Genomic DNA, 16280 nt, shown 5'->3' on the forward strand with positions numbered 1-16280 from the left:
TTCCTCACCACTGTGGTCTAGACCTACTCTATCTGTAAAGTATTTTGAGATAAGTCTTGTTAATATTTGATATTATAAATTAAATTGAATTGAATTTTAGAAACCAAACAATGTGTTTTGTACCAAAGTTTTATGGATTAAAAAAGAAACCGTCTTCAATTCATACTGACAAAACGTGTTGTTTTTTATGTACCATTGTCAAAATATGTGAAGAGGTCCTCGAGCAGAATCTTGCTCCACTCCTGCCCGTCCTCAAAGCTGTAGAGAGCCCACTTTTTCAGGAGAGCCTCACCACTGCCGTGCATGTCAGTGTTCAGCAGGCCAGGAAACCATTCCTCCAGCAGGGAGTCGATGTGATCCACCACCTGACCCAGCAGCACCTGGCCTGGGGGATACACATATAAACATATGTAATCATTGATATGAAAACAATAAATACATAAACAAATAACACATACATATAACTAAATAACATTAAGAAAAACGCTGCATGGGGCGCCCTGATAGCTCAGTTGGTAGAGCGGGTGCCCATATATAAAGGTTTACTCCTCAACGCAGCGGGCCCGGGTTCAACTACGACCTGTGGCCCTTTGCTGCATGTCATTCCCCCCTCTCTCTCCCCTTTCATTTCTTCAGCTGTCCTGTCAATAAAGGCCTAAAAATGTCCAAAAAATAATCTTAAAAAAAGAAAATGCTGTATGGATTATGGAGGCTGTGTGTCCAGCAAGATTTGAGTTTTTTTTTTTTTTTTTTTTAAATCTTTTCTTTGTTTTTTATCCACACCTTTGCGTGAAGAGGGCACAGTTATTCTGACGAAGCTGGAGGGGTTCTCCTCCACCAGACAGTAGGCCTCTGGGGACCAGCTCAGGTACACGCCTCTCCTCCAGTAGATCCGGTTCGGTCGCACCGCTTTTCCTGGATAACAGCGAGGGAATTTCTTTAAAATTTGTATCTGCAGAGTAGCATCCCCAATGAAAGAGTGGCTGTTTCTGCTGTACGTCCAATTTACCTCTTCCACAAAGCAAATAAGAAGAGACCTCCAGTAGGCGGCTGATCTGGCGAGACCAGTAATCCATGGGGAAGTACGGCATCTCGTACAGACGCACAATCACCTCTGAGTTCTCACAGTGAGGCAGCTCTATCACCGGTCTGTGTTTGGACAAACTGTAAGAGAAGAGATGAGTGGATAGAGATATGGTGATATGCCAATTTATTTGGTCCCTCTACAACAGCACAATCCAACAAAAAAAAAAAAAAACACAGACATCTGTAGCCGCAAAAAAACTGAATATAAAAACATACCTGCTGGGTATCAGTAGCTGGTCCTCGCCAAAGGGTAGAGCGATTTGAAACTTCTCCAGCAGTTTGAAGAACTGCGTCACGTGGCTCTTGGGAAAACATTTGGTCTCAAACAGAAACTTTTCCACCACTGAGCGCTGAACAACTCCTTTAGGATGCTCCCAGAACCCACAGCTCTTTAATGTCAGTTTCTACACAGAGAACAGACATCACCTGAATTTGTGCACCGGACAGATCTGACACATTCATTAGCAATCATGTACCTGCATATATGAGTGTTTAAAGAGGCCTTTTATGTGGCCTCTGACTGGCTCTCTAAATCTAGATTAGCTATTTAATAGAGTAGAAATAATGTGAATAATTTCTGCACCCTCTTTGGAGGCATACTTGTTTTTGTAACAGCTGAGGTCTGAGTATGTACAGTATAGAGCAGTGGTTCCCAAAGTGGGGTCTGGGGACCCTCAGGGGTCCTTAAGGGGGTTCCCAGCAAAAGATGGAATAATTTATTTTCACTATAATTCCATCCATTAGTAACACAGTCATGACTGTATGACTATTTTGGCCATGGGTTTCACACTTTCTGTAATAAACATGGACAAAATCTTTTCAAATGGGGGTCCGTGGTCTAATTTGTGTCAGTTTAGGGGTTCTTTATGTGAAAAAATTGGGAACCATTGGTATAGAGGATATGCAGTTGAATCACAACAATCTCTTTTAGATATAAAAACAACTAGGCTAGAACAATTGCCTACTAACGTAAAAGTGAGAATAGTTTGTTTCGTAGTTTAGATAAAACTGTAAGATGCCGTTTTATTTTATTTAAAGATTATTTTTTGGGGGCTTTTTCCCTTTATGTAGAGACAGTGGATAGACATGAAAGGGGGAGAGAGATCGGGGATGACACGCAGCAAAGGGCAGCAGGTTGGACCCGAACCCGCGCCTTATTCAACTCTAAATAGTTCCTGTATACTAAATAGTTCCTCTATAATCCTGTCTATTCTCACTTTCAAGATTTGAATCTGTTGCTTTGTTTGTTGTTGTTGCTAAGCAGAATGAGCTCAGTTAGCCTGAAGCATGTGTGATCGTGTCTGGGTGTTTCGGATGAAGCTACCTGGGAGATGATGTTGCACAGCCACTGTGGGTCGATGAAGTAGAGCTCTTGAAGCTGAAGTGCAGGATCATCAAAGTGCAGTAAAAGCCCTTCAATGTCAGAGGAGGAGAAACAAAAAAAACTGGCTTGGTCAGATATATTGTTAGTCTGGCTATCACCAGACCGAGCTCAATCTTTTAAGATTGAACATTAGTCTGGGGAGTCTGCTCGGTATTTCCTACTGCACAAGAGGCATGATCAACGGGCATAGTTCAAATGACTCTGTACGCAATTGGCTAGTCCTTCAACCAATCAGACCAACGATCCGGGTGACGTAGCAGCGACAGCGGCATCAACGGGTTGCTGTGCTTCGGTGGCCGCTATGTTGAATGTAAACAAGAAGCTGCTTGGTCGCTTCTCTATCGTCATCGTGTTAAACCCGCCAATAGCGCGCCAGGTGGATAAGCCAGTTTGTCATTGGTCCCCGCAAAATTGTAACGGAAGCAGGATAGATAAACGTACAGGTTTCCAGCCTGAGCTGCAGGGCGAAATCAAATCGCCGGCAGATCGGGCTGGGTTTACCCAGTCTAATATATTGTTGATCCCTGAGACAATATTTCAAAACAAATCAATCATGAAATGTCAGTGTGTTGTGGAATACCTCCATCTCCATATGGATTACTATTTCTCCTCCTACCAGCATATGAAAAATTGACTGCACGTGTTAAAGGGAAGACACAGTTAGATTTAAATTCATACAATAACAGGGATGTTATCTGAGCAAGACACTGAACCCCAAGTTGCTCCCCAGATGCTGTACGTAAAAAGCTGCCCGCTGCTCCTGATACTTAGGATGGGTTAAAATGCAGTAATAGAATTGCACTACATCATACTGTGTGTATGTGCCGATTAAGGAATACAGTTAGTTTGTTTTTGTTTTGAACAGCTGTGACTCAAAGGGAATCCAGGTTATACTGCAGAGTATTGTCTTGAAGTGCTGATGCTAAGACGAAGGAGAGCTGGGTGATATTATTGAATTAGGACGCTATATTCAATTAAAAAGGTATATCAAGGTAATGTAAAGGCCGGTTTGATGTTGAATGCAGCAGCCCAGAAACTGACTGACCGGCTTCACTGAGGAAGTGGACAGCGTGGGACAGCTCAGCTTCCTCCAGCTGCAGCTGACTCTCCTGGATGAGCTGCAGCAGCTCCTGGTGCCTGAGAACGGGGAACTCTGGGGGAACCCTGGTTCTCTCCTGCAGAACCCGGCGCTCCAGCTCCACGTAGCTGTCTGGAACCAACTGGCCCATCACAGGCTGGCCCTGGATCTGTGGAAGGGGAAGGAAATGATAAGATAAGATAAGATTAGATAAGCCTTTATTGTCTCCTACAGGAGAAATTCATCTTGGGCAGTCGAGAGAACAAAAAATGGCACATAAACACACAATAAACACACAGTAAACATGCATAAAACATAAGCACACATTTCTCATCCAAATGCGTTGATAAACGTCACACAAGATCCCCCTACCTTCTCCCACACTCGCAGAAGAAAGAGAACCCACTACACATCCTCCCCCTCATATTGCACTTAATTCTACCCAGATTGCACATTTCCCATTAAATCATGCTGCGATCAATAACTTTTAACTACTAATAATTAATAGTAATAATAATAATTATTAATATATTAATGTACAATATGTAGACAGAGGAGAGCAAAGAAAGAAAAGGTTTAATCTGCTGTTTGTGTCCTTTTACCTTGAAGCTGGTGACTTCCCTGGCGATGGCCTTGCGGAGCTTGGCCATGGCGTCCGAGTCCTCGCAGACGGAGACCATGTGGTAGTCCCGGATGGCAGGGAAGCCCTGGTGGTTCAGCAGCTCCTCTCTGATCTTGGTCAGGCAGGCCTGAAGTTGCAGCTCATCACTCACATCTGTGTGGGTTCCTACCAGGATGACGGGAGACAGAGGGGCTACGGCCTGAAATAGAGAGGAGTGTAGGGATTTTTCAAAAGAGGGAAGAAACAGCTACACATGTACATAATTGACATTACAAAGTTAGCTGTGGTTCCCAAAACATTTTTTAAGTTTGAAAAGTTAAAAAAAAGAATTTTGTAAAGGTCCTATAATTATGTTCATTTTCAGGTTCATACAGCTGTCTGAAACACTCCATTCTAGCGCCTGTCTCTATAAGCCCAGTCTGCTCCGATTGGTCAGCATTCCCAGGTATTACGCATCTGTGCTCTCATTGCCTCTGCACCGTCACTGCAGCCGGGGAATGACTGTAACAGCACTTTAGTGGCACTTTCTACCTATATGTAGTATAGTCGTTACATTACAACCATACGGACGTCCTGACAGCTCCTTTTAAGGCGCAGTTACTGAATGCAGCATTTCTCTGTGGATTGAGTGCTTTGATGTTTTCACAGTATTTATATACACCCCGATCTGCTTTATAATAAAAAAAGGCATTTTTTACAATATGGGACTTTTAATACAAGTGAAATAAATATACCAATAATGTGACACATTTCAGTTTACAGTTTCCATTATGAGATGCAATTTTGAAAGGTAAATACTACTCCAGTATTTAGTTTAATGCAGTGGTTCTAAACCTTTTTGAGGCCCCCCCAGAATAATGAGGTAGGTGTTCGCGATCCCCCCACCCCCCCCTCGACAATGAGAAAGAGAGCTGCATACCGGTGTAAGCTGTTTCGACACGCCTCCCCCTGCTAGTTTTGAGTGTTTTTTGTGAATGCTCTGATTCATAAATAAACACAAACAAATAATAATGCTTTGCTTTAATAATGTTCAGTTTAGTTTTAGTAGCTCTTTCTGTCCCCTTTCTGTGTTCCGGGACCTCCTGATGTACAAATGAAGCTCTGAATATAACAAATGAAAAGTACAAAACTCACACAGTAATGTACAAACCATTCCCCCGTCTAGTTGTCTTCATTTTTTGCTCCCAATCCATCTGGCGACCCCCAGAAATTATCTTGCAAACCCCTTGGGGGTCCCGACCCCCGGGTTGAGAACCACATGTTTAATGTATGTTAATAGTAGACAGGCTTGTTAACAAAGACCAAACACAGACTAAGTGGCAGCTGACTTAAAAGTACACAGAACAAACAAAAGAAATGTATGCTCTTTCCCATATCAAATTTTGTATCCTCCGTTACAATTATCATTAACTTACAATATATTGTAAAACAATGGCCTAAGAAATAATCAAAGCTTAGCTTCTACCAATAGAAACGTGATATTGCTGAAGCCTTTTGTTTTATAAATTGCTCAACAGGATAAAAAAAAAAAATATTTTGGAATTCAACGCTCCACTCCGATAGTCATGAGAACTACGTGAATCTTTGGTTCTATGACTCACTTTGATGTTGAAGAGCCAGGGCTTGAGTGCGTCCACCTGACTGGCTCCTTTGCTGATGTTGTATACCACCAGGTAGAGAGCTCTGGAAGTCAGGAAGTGAGGGTGAGAGCCACTGAACTCCTCTCCACCTGTGTGGTAAAGACATCACACCAGCTGAATGATGACCCAACATACCTCGCTATAAAACGTAAGTAAAACCCATTTTAATCAGTGTCACATGCATGACATAAGACGTATAAATCAAGTGATTACTACTGAGAAGAACTACCTATTGTTGATGACTTTTGAGCTAACTTCAGGAACAGAATTCAATCACTTTATACACAGTTCATACGGCTTTTCAGTGAACTTAAAACATCTCCATTAAAGTTTCTTAGGTTAAGTACCGCAGTGTATTGCTGCAATGTCAGAAAAAGAGAAATGGTTCGGTATCATGTTATAATAATGATATTTTCATGTTAAAACAAGATGTGTTTCATGTTACTACAACATACAAACGTATCAATACTAAACAATATACTATTTATTTATAACGTGAAACATTTTCATCTTAAAACGTTATAACTTACCCTTTATTGTTAGAATGAGGAAACTGTGTGCAAAGAATGGATAAATTGAGGAATATGGCTCATCTGTTTTTTCTTTTTTGGGCTGTGGCAGCAATAAGCTGCCGCAGTCAAGACATGAGGCCAACAGTTAGACATGGAAATGATGAATGAAACAAGACTACATGAGAGCCAACCTGAGAAGTCCCAGACGTTCAGCACCACTTTCTTTTTGTCCCGCTCCCTGATGGTCCAGTCCCGGACGTCAATGCCAACGGCATCCTGCTTCGAGTTCAACTGGGAGCGCTTCAGCTTCATCAGCTGCTGGATCAGGGTGGTCTTCCCGCTGCCAGCATTCCCCACCACGATGAGCTTCATCCGGTAGTACGGCACTGCCTTCTTCAGCCGCTGCTGCAGGAACCTGGGAGAGAGGGTGGAGGAAAGGCATTTATTATAGGGCTGCTCGATTATGGAATAAATCATAATCACGATTATTTTGGTCAATACTGAAATCACGATTATTCAACACACTTACACATTGACTTTAGACATTGACTGAAATATGATGCAATTATTGAACTTAAAAACAGTTAAACAAATCAACAGTGAGAACACCTAGAACTGTGAAATTTCCCTTAATACTTTTACCATTTGGACTTTTTTTTCTCACTCAGAACACAAGACAAAATAAGAGTATAGTAATGTGCAAAATAATCGTTTTTTTCTCGATAACTCTGTTTTCGTGTCATTAGGAGCCAAAATCGTAATCGCAATTTAAATTTTGATTAATTGCACAGCCCTGTTTTATTATGAGATTTATTTCATTTGATCTCTTCTTCTATATATTCAAGACAGAGTGATCAAACCCTGTAGCGAAAATAGCCCAGATGGGATTTGAGATTAATATCTAAAGAAGTGACATTCAAATAGCATTTCATTTTAATATCTTAACAATAAAACCCCAGCGGTTTGTAAAGCCCCTGACCTGACTATGTCTTTGGTCTTGCTGCCAATGAGTTTGAGGTCCAGCTGGAGTCGAAGGCCGTCCAGCGGCAGGTCCCACAGTCTGCCCAGTTTCCCCATCTCGTCAGGGAAGGACCGCAGGTCGGTGTTACGACTCACGTCCAGGGAGGTCAGATCTTCCAACACGCCGATCTGTGGAGGGATCTGAACAGAGACGGTACAACCATCAGAGTTATACTGCGCTTTCACAGCATTTATTAGTTTGATACTGATTAGTAATGGTAATCATTATTATTATTATTTATTTTCTCAAGAGCACCTTGGCAGTGCCCAGGAGGTGAACTGGCATCTCTCCAGCTACCGGTCCACCAGCGAACCAGCGACCCTCCGGTTACCAACCCAACTCCCTACCGACTGAGCTACTGCCACCGCCATTTGTGTTAGAACAATTAAAAAAGGGCTCATGATAGCTAGAGAAAATCATGTAAACTTTACCTCCGTGAGCTTGTTGTCACTCAGGTGGAGTTTCTCCAGTCTGGTCCATTTGTAGGTTGGCCCACTCAGATCCAGAACTTTGATACAGTTCTGACTGAACATCAGCTCTCTGAGGTTGCTGGACTCCCAGAGTCCCGGGCCAGGAAGATCAGAGATGCTGTTGGTTCTCATGTCCACTGACCGCAAGCTGGACACGCAGAAGGGAAAAATGTTTGTACCATAAGAAGAGGGATGCATGGAATCTTTATTATAAAAAGGTAAAATCAAGCTTTGAGAGTAAGTTAGTGTCCATGAGACATTGTGATAGCGATATGGAAATGTGAAAACCAGCTGAGTATCTGACTTACTTTGGGAGATTAAGGATCGCCTCAGGAACGCAAGTAAAGCTGTTGTTTGCTAGTTTCAGTGTGGTGATCTTGGATGGGAGATGTGTCAGGGAACCTGGAGAGGACAGTAAAGCTGTTTCAGGTTCAATTCACATAAGTACAATCTTAAGTCATAATGCAGTTGTGTGAAATGGGACACCCTGGTAAGCTATTTAAAGCTTGCGTAAAGGGGCCCAGACACTAGCCAATAATACACATTATAAATACAATCATATTGTTTGAATAAAAAAGTCAACAAGTATTATACAATAACATTTTCAACCTACCCAAAACGAAAAGAGAAACCATAACTACCCTAATCTTACCTAAGAGGTCCCAAAACATTTAGTCCATCAGTGTAAGTATTGGTCAAATTAAAGAAGCAATAAGCATTACGTTCATATTTTGTTTCTCCACGTCACAAAATATGAACGTAGAACAATTGCTCATTGCATTTTGGAGAAAAAAAATCCTCTCCTGAAATTCAACACTAAATTTATCAAGATTGTATGGATCCCAATCTCTAATATCTTTGACGGACAACTTTGATAAAAGCTCTTTTTTCAGTTTTTAAATATCGTCCGGACTGACCTGATAGGGGTGTTGTAATCAAATGAATTTCTTTCAAAATGTAAAATGCCTTTAAAGCTATGCCAACAGTCTGATCCTAATGTGTTTTGGAGGGAACAGTAATTCCATTTTGCTTAAATATTCTCTAAAACTGGGCGTTTGCTTGGTCTGTCCACAGAATCTTAGTCACGTGGTGCTTGAGTGTATTCCAGAGTACATAGCAGGCAGACGAAGAAGGCCCAATGCTTTTCAATTGCAGATTTTTGTATCTTCTAATCAGTTAATAGTACTCACAGATTTTGTTCATGGAGGCACTGAAAGTTTCTAGTTTGGTGCAGGCGGTCAGGAAGTCTGGAGAAATATTCTCCACGCTGTTCTTGCTCACATCGAGCAGCTTGATCTCGGGCAGAATCAGAGGCACACAAAGCTCAGTTATACTGTTACTGAAAAGAGAAGGAAAATATAAAAAAAATTAGACATATGGATGCATGATGCTTTCATAAAATAGTATGGTTATGTTTTTACTGAGGAACCTGATTTAACACGAAGAATACAAAAAGGTTAGATTTGTCCTCGGTTATTCAGCACATAAGAATAAGGAGTATGACTGCATGGAGGGGAATGAGATGCTAATAATTAGAGGTGTACAAAAAAATCGATTCACATTCGAATCGCGATTCATATGGAGGAAATATTTATTCATAATTCAAATTGAAAGTCCAAAGAGAAATTGAAAGTCCAAAGAGAAAACGAAGCAAGATCAAATTAAAAATATTATTTATTTTTTTAATTTTCCATTTAGCTTTTCCATTTGGATTTAATAATTGGCTTTTCAATTTCAATTTAACATTGGCTTTTCATTTGGACTTGACACGTCAATGTAAATGAGGAGGCGTGGCCCAAAGGCTGGTGGGAGGGTCTGAAACGAAAGGGGTGCAGAGGCACCTTATGAACAGCAGGGGGAGCTGACTGCTGGGGAGCACACTGTTGAGCATCTATCTGCAGCTTGGCCACCAGGCTGGCTTAGCCTCTTATTTCACATGATAGAAACTGATGATGTAGGCTAAACACAAACGACATTTCATATTAATCATATTACCTCTCTGTACTGATATAGAAGTTCATATCAGAAGCCACGACTTATACACAATTTAAGTCATTACACAGACCATTAATGAGTTGGCCCATCTCTGGAAATACCCCATAATCACTGGAGACATGCCCAGTGTTCTGCTATGCAATAAAATGTGAAAATCCAATTTCATAATTTCAAAATGTCCACGTCCTTCTATCTGAAATGCAAAAGTCCAGAGAAAATCTTATTATGTGTCTTTGTCATTTTCATAGCAACCAATACATCAAAACAATAAAAAGGGACATTCATGTGGGTGCTTTCACTTACAAACTGCCAGACTGACTTCATAACAACATAATGTAAGTGCTCAAATAGAAGAAAAAAAACACTAGAACACTACACTTGAGTGTCATACAGCCACGATGAACTCTTCGATTCCCTGCCCATCTGAGAATTTAAAACCAGCAGCCTACCCTTCCATAAACAGCTCCTCCAGTTGACACGTGGCACGGCCCAGCTCGTGAGGGAACGTGGTGATTTTGTTGAAAGAAAGATTGAGCTGCCGCAGTGATCGGCAGGTGACAGCAGGGTCAAAGGTCAGTAGGGGACCCACACAGTTACGCGAGACGTTCAGCATGCTCAGTGAGAGCAGAGACAGCAGCTCCACTGGCAGCGACTGGAGCTGGTTGCCCTGCAGGTCCAACCGAGTCAGACTCTTCAAACTCTGTCAAACAAAAAACCAAAAAGGTTCAGTGTTCATGTTCCTTTTATTATTTGATTCAGTCTAGTAATTCGAGTAAGACTGGATGCCACCTGGCAAAGAGCTGAGGGAAACGCCAGCAGTCTGTTGTGGCTCAGGTCCAGACGGAGGAGATGCCCCAGCTGCTGCTGGACGAAGCCATCATCCATCAGACAGGACAGGGAGTCCAACTCGTTCCCCGACAGGTCCAGAAGGCGGATCCTTTCCTTCTCTTTGGGAGAGCTCTCAGCAAATCCAAACCCTGAGGGGGCGACAAATCGTTAGCTAAAATCTGGAAAGACGGCCCCATAGGTGAAAAAGATTTCACATCGGCAAAATGTGTGTAGAGCAAGAAGCCTCTGTTGAAACAAAAACTAAAAATTGCTGCTCTGAAAAACCCTTTTAGATTAACTAAAACTTCTTGCATTATCCAACTTAAACTGGAATAATTATGGATGGCAAAATAACATGTTTTGAAATGTACACCTAACTTTACCTCCTTTTTTCATCTGTTAGTAGGCAGAGTGAGTATCCTGTTAAATTGTAGTAAGAACTCTCTTTTTTTGCTGTTTATTTTCTGTCTGTAAAAGGTGCTATAATCAAATACATTATTATTTAAAGAAAAATACTTTTTAAAATAAGTAGAAGTTGAATCTGATGGAGAAACCTTTTTGGCTTGAGCCAGTCCTTCCGTATCTCCTGTGTACATGCTCGCTGTGTTCCTTCTCAGTTGGACCACTCTGCAAAAGAAGAAAAACACCAGAGAGAAAAACTAAACAACGAGAGAAGAGGTGTACATTTGGGTAGGATTTACAGTTCTGTTACTGAGAGACTGCAAGGATATTTCACTTAAAAGTAATTGAAATCCTATCCTTTGTGATGTTAATTTGAACGCACTCCAACGAAAACAATATTCTGACCACTGTCCTAAACACAAGATGTAAATGAAGACGTTTTACGGTACCTCTGCACTGGCATGTCTGCGGCGTCCCTGCTTCCTTTTGAAGGACCCTTCTCTCAACTCTTCTGTCGAATTATTATGCGGCTTTGGAGACGGAACCCCTGACAGGGAATCACTTCCTACAGAAGGAGCAGCACACATTATTATCATCAGAAGGTACACAACATTTCAGTTTAGAAACCAATTCAAACCAAACTACCTCATATATCCTTTCACTGCCACAAAACAGTATGTTTATCCTCTCAGTTTGAGGTTCAGGTTTGTTAGGATAATATTTGATACTGTTAATTTAATTTTCAAAGGGTACTGAATATCATTTGCAATATGAAAAGTGTTGCTACTCAAAGCCCTCATTTCTTTCTTTGTTTATTCTTCAATTATCCTTTATATTCTAGGATTTTCACATTTATTTATATTTATATATATTTATTTCACATATTTTTTTGATAAGCTATCTCCATTGATTTAAAAAAAAAAAAAAAAAAGAATCTTTGTAGCCTTATGGCCCTGACACACCAAACCGATAATCGTCCGTCGGACAGTCTGGCGAGGTCAGTGACTCGAGTCTGTTCGGTGTGTTCCGTGCCGTCGTCCGTCGGAGGAGCTGTCAGCCTTCATTTTGGCCATCCCGACTTGCTGGGTCGGGGGGGGGGACAGTCGGACTCGGCTTCGGAACAGTGCTAGCCCGGAAATAACGAGCGGGATGAGTGACGAACGCCTCTCAAAATCTGACGAAAATCTTTTAAACTGACCTTTGTCGATCTGAAATGAAGACAGACTCAGCAACTGCATGGCCTATTTCTCGCTTAAAATGCTACTATTACTATCGGCTGGAGAAGCCAGACCCACGTGACGCGTTGTCATTTCCAGGTTTTCGGTCGGCCGTCTGGTTGGTGTGTCGGGGGCTTAAGACTGCTGAGCTAAAAAAATCTTCCAGACAGATGCATATCGCAACAAATCTATTCATAGGCAATGACAAAACGCACACTTTACAGAGAGCCTCTGTAGATGCTCATATTTATATCATGTGAGGCACTATATAATCACATATATTGGATGATCAACTTAAAGCTGGGGTTAGGCAGTGTTTTTGGCGTCATTGGGAAAAAAAAATCCATAACCAGCATATTGTGATTAAAGTGGTCCAAGAGAAAACTAGACTTCTGCAACTCCTCGTGGCTCTGCATTTAGGCTTGAGAATATCTAGCCTGTGACGGGAGACTTTTGCCAATCACAGGTCATTTTAGAGAGGGAAAGCCTTCCTATCCTCTCTTCTACAAATGCAGAAGCGTGTGCACATCCCTTCAGATGGTGAAAGCCTGATTCAATGGCAGAAAGTCCTTCAAGTGCTGCTATTCCAGCATTGGCAACAACTGTAACGCTGCAAAGGAGCGCAAAAAAGGGAAGACGGACTTCTCAAAAAGGGTCTAAAAGAGAGAATGACAATCAACGCAATAAACACGTGTCAATATCGGTGAAGCGTTTCAGAGATGGAGAGAAAATGTTGCTAATAGTTTCTGCTAACAGTAGCCAAAGGCTCATTAGCTAAGTCAAGTTCAGGTTCCCCGGTAAAGTCTACTCGAAGGTGCTGGAAAGGAGGGTTCGGTCGATGAGTCGAATCTCAGGTTGAAGAGGAACAATGCGGATTCCGTCCTGGTCGTGGAACAACGGACCAGATCTTTACTCGCAAGGATCCTGGAGGGAGCCTGGGAGTATGCCCAACCGGTCTACATGTGTTTTGTGGATCTGGAGAAGGCGTATGACCGGGTGCCCGGGAGATACTGTGGGAGGTGCTGCGGGAGTACGGGGTGAGGGGGTCCCTTCTCAGGGCCATCCAATCTCTGTACGACCAAAGCGGGAAGCTGTGTCCGGGTTCTCGGCAGTAAGTCGGACTCGTTTCAGGTGAGAGTTGGCCTCCGCCAGGGCTGAGCTTTGTCACCAATCCTGTTTGTAGTATTTATGGACAGGATATCGGCGTAGTCGGGGTGGAGAGGGTTGCAGTTCGGTGGGCTGGGGATCTCATCGCTGCTTTTGCAGATGATGTGGTCCTGATGGCATCATCGGCCTGTGACCTTCAGCACTCACTGGATCGGTTCGCAGCCCGAGTGTGAAGCGGCTGGGATGAGGATCAGCACCTCTAAATCGGAGGCCATGGTTCTCAGCAGGAAACCGATGGAGTGCCTTCTCCAGGTAGGGGAATGAGTCCTTACCCCCAAGTGAAGGAGTTCAAGTACCTTGGGGTCTTGTTCGCGAGTGAGGGGACAATGGAGCGGGAGATTGGTCGGAGAATCGGCACAGCAGGTGCGGTATTACATTCAATTTATCGCACCGTTGTGACGAAAAAGAAAGCTGAGCCAGAAGGCAAAGCTCTCAATCTACCGGTCAGTTTTTGTTCCTACCCTCACCTATGGTCATGAAGGCTGGGTCATGACCGAAGAACAAGATCCAGGGTACAAGCGGCCGAAATGGGTTTCCTCAGGAGGGTAGCTGGCGTCTCCCTTAGAGATAGGGTGAGAAGCTCAGTTATCCGTGAGGAGCTCGGAGTAGAGCCGCTGCTCCGCTGCGTCGAAAGGAGCCAGTTGAGGTGGTTCGGGCATCTGGTAAGGATGCCCCCTGGGCGCCTCCCTAGGGAGGTGTTCCAGGCACGTCCAGCTGGGAGGAGGCCTCGGGGGGACCCAGGACTAGGTGGAGGGATTATATCTCTAACCTGGCCTGGGAGCGCCTCGGGATCCCCCAGTCGGAGCTGGTTAATGTGGCCCGGGAAAGGGAAGTTTGGGGTCCCCTGCTGGAGCTGCTACCCCCGCGACCCGACCCGGATAAGCGGATGAAGATGGATGGATGGATGGAAGTTCAGGTTTATGTAGCTAGAGCCTCGAATCACAGAATTTCATCTCAGAGGGCTTTACAGGGCCACAAGTTTGCAAAGAAAACAGGAGGGTGATTCTCATGGAATTGGTGCTATATAAGGGCATCGGGATTACAATCACGATTGGGATGTTTGATATGAATGACTATAGTACTAGTTACTGCATGAAGGGAGTGGCTTGGGACAGGGAAGGGGAGAGCTGCAGGAGGAGGGCTGTATTTTCAGATTCTGATCTTTTGAAGTAAGCGGTCACACTCCAGATGAGCATCGCTGCACTCAGTAATACACTGAGACTAATCCCAACTCAAAAACATCTACAACTAATCAATGTGGCTTCTTTAACGCGCAACAGACTGTGAAAAAAAAGTTCAGATGGATGACGTTTTGTTAAATACTGAAGTGGAAAAACACAGGATATTACAGAGTATAAACGTCAGTGGTGTTTCTGAGAAAACAAAGTTAGAGTGAAGAGATATTACTGTTTCAACTGCTGGAGCACAATAGAACTACAGTATTAAATTTAACAGATTATTTCTCCTCAGTTCAGTTTTAGAAGAATTACATCTACTATGTATTTCTGTTATTCAGGCGTATACATGTAATAAAGTTCCACTTTAAGTCTGAAGGCATTTGTTCCCTGTGTTGGAACTAAACAGTGGATCATATTCATTTATATAGGTTAAACCGTTACTTTTTCAACTAATTTTAACTCCTGATGCATAAAAGTCTGACATCTATGAACTTTACCGTCACTCTCCATATCGTCAAATAAACTGTCGTCCATGGAGACGAAGCTGAAGTTGGAGTCGTCGCTCTCGTCAGAAATGTAGCCAGATGTGAGACACGGGTCGCCCAGAGATCTAGGACCACCGAGACTCTTGGACCTCTGGAAAGACTGAATGTACCTCGCCAAACTCATACCCTTACCTTAAAGACAAAACGCGGTACATGTACATTAGGACAGGGCTGCAACTAAATATTTATTCCTAACTGATCAACTGCTTGTTCGAGAAAATGTCAGAAAAGTCGCTCAGTTCAAATGACTCGTTTTGTCCAAAACCTGAATTTACAATGTTATAAAACAGAGAAAAGCATCAACTCCTCCTCACTGTTCTTGTAACGGAGACTGTATGTTCTGCCTCTTTCCGTCAGCAGGGGGCTGAGCCAGGCGGCATCCAGGCGGCCCAGCCGGAAGCCCCCGAGGCAGAGGGCGCTGTTGTTGAGGTCCAGACCCAGACGGCCCAGTAGCTGAATGACTGTGGGTCCTTCGCCCCGCTTCACGCTCACAGCCAGTGCCCTGCGGAGGTGCTGCTCGTGGGCACCTCGGCTGAGCAGGAGCTCCACCAGCTCCAGAGGGCCGCCTCGCTCACACACCTGAAAAAGAAAGCACAGAGTTAATGATTGAGATTGAGATTAAGATTGAACTTTATTCTATCTATTAGGGCTGAGTATTGAAACTGAATTTTGGTACAGCTTGAAAAAAACTGTCCAGTACCAACACCTGGCCTAATGTGTCTGGTTGCATTGGCAGTTTTGTTAGCTGTACTATTTGTATTGGCACTGTATCAAACATTTTCTAATTGTTCCCAGCTTTATCTATTAGTCTATAAAATATCTAAAACAAACAACGAAAACCCAAACAAACGTCCATTACAAGTTACGGCAGAAAAAGTTATTTTTCAATTTACAATCAAATGAAATGGAGAAAAGCAGCAAATCCCCACATTGGAAAAGCTGGAACCAGGAAATATGAAGTATTTCTACTTATTAAATGACAAATGTTATGAAATAATCCGATCACAATTGTTTCGTCGATCCTATCCTATTCATCTTCCGCAGAGCAGCTGGAGTAGATATCTTGAATGGAAGTCTACTTGAATCAAACCTCATATTGGTTATATGTGTTTAAAATTGGTGCACTGTAATTTGT

General features: G+C 42.8%; 1 protein-coding gene across 4 annotated transcripts in view; it reads right to left on the reverse strand.

The window, feature by feature from the left end:
- lrrk2 (leucine-rich repeat kinase 2) overlaps positions 1 to 16280 on the reverse strand; it is a 49889-nt gene that overhangs the window by 14278 nt on the left and 19331 nt on the right. For 3 of the 4 annotated variants that reach the window (XM_078256525.1, XM_078256524.1, XM_078256527.1), the window contains exons 19-37: positions 15460 to 15724; positions 15098 to 15277; positions 11488 to 11603; positions 11191 to 11263; positions 10598 to 10785; positions 10258 to 10508; positions 9004 to 9152; positions 8122 to 8233; positions 7775 to 7961; positions 7302 to 7483; positions 6514 to 6737; positions 5772 to 5899; positions 4151 to 4369; positions 3516 to 3717; positions 2411 to 2499; positions 1303 to 1490; positions 1010 to 1164; positions 784 to 915; positions 194 to 385 (exon numbers count right to left, since the gene is read on the reverse strand). In XM_078256525.1, coding sequence (XP_078112651.1) covers positions 194 to 385; positions 784 to 915; positions 1010 to 1164; positions 1303 to 1490; positions 2411 to 2499; positions 3516 to 3717; positions 4151 to 4369; positions 5772 to 5899; positions 6514 to 6737; positions 7302 to 7483; positions 7775 to 7961; positions 8122 to 8233; positions 9004 to 9152; positions 10258 to 10508; positions 10598 to 10785; positions 11191 to 11263; positions 11488 to 11603; positions 15098 to 15277; positions 15460 to 15724 — 3232 coding nt within the window. The remainder of the gene's footprint in view (positions 1 to 193; positions 386 to 783; positions 916 to 1009; positions 1165 to 1302; positions 1491 to 2410; positions 2500 to 3515; positions 3718 to 4150; positions 4370 to 5771; positions 5900 to 6513; positions 6738 to 7301; positions 7484 to 7774; positions 7962 to 8121; positions 8234 to 9003; positions 9153 to 10257; positions 10509 to 10597; positions 10786 to 11190; positions 11264 to 11487; positions 11604 to 15097; positions 15278 to 15459; positions 15725 to 16280) is intronic. The other variant, XM_078256526.1, reaches the window with a different exon arrangement.

Source organism: Sander vitreus, chromosome 8, assembly GCF_031162955.1.
Source record: "Sander vitreus isolate 19-12246 chromosome 8, sanVit1, whole genome shotgun sequence".
Classification (NCBI taxonomy): Eukaryota; Metazoa; Chordata; class Actinopteri; order Perciformes; family Percidae; genus Sander; species Sander vitreus.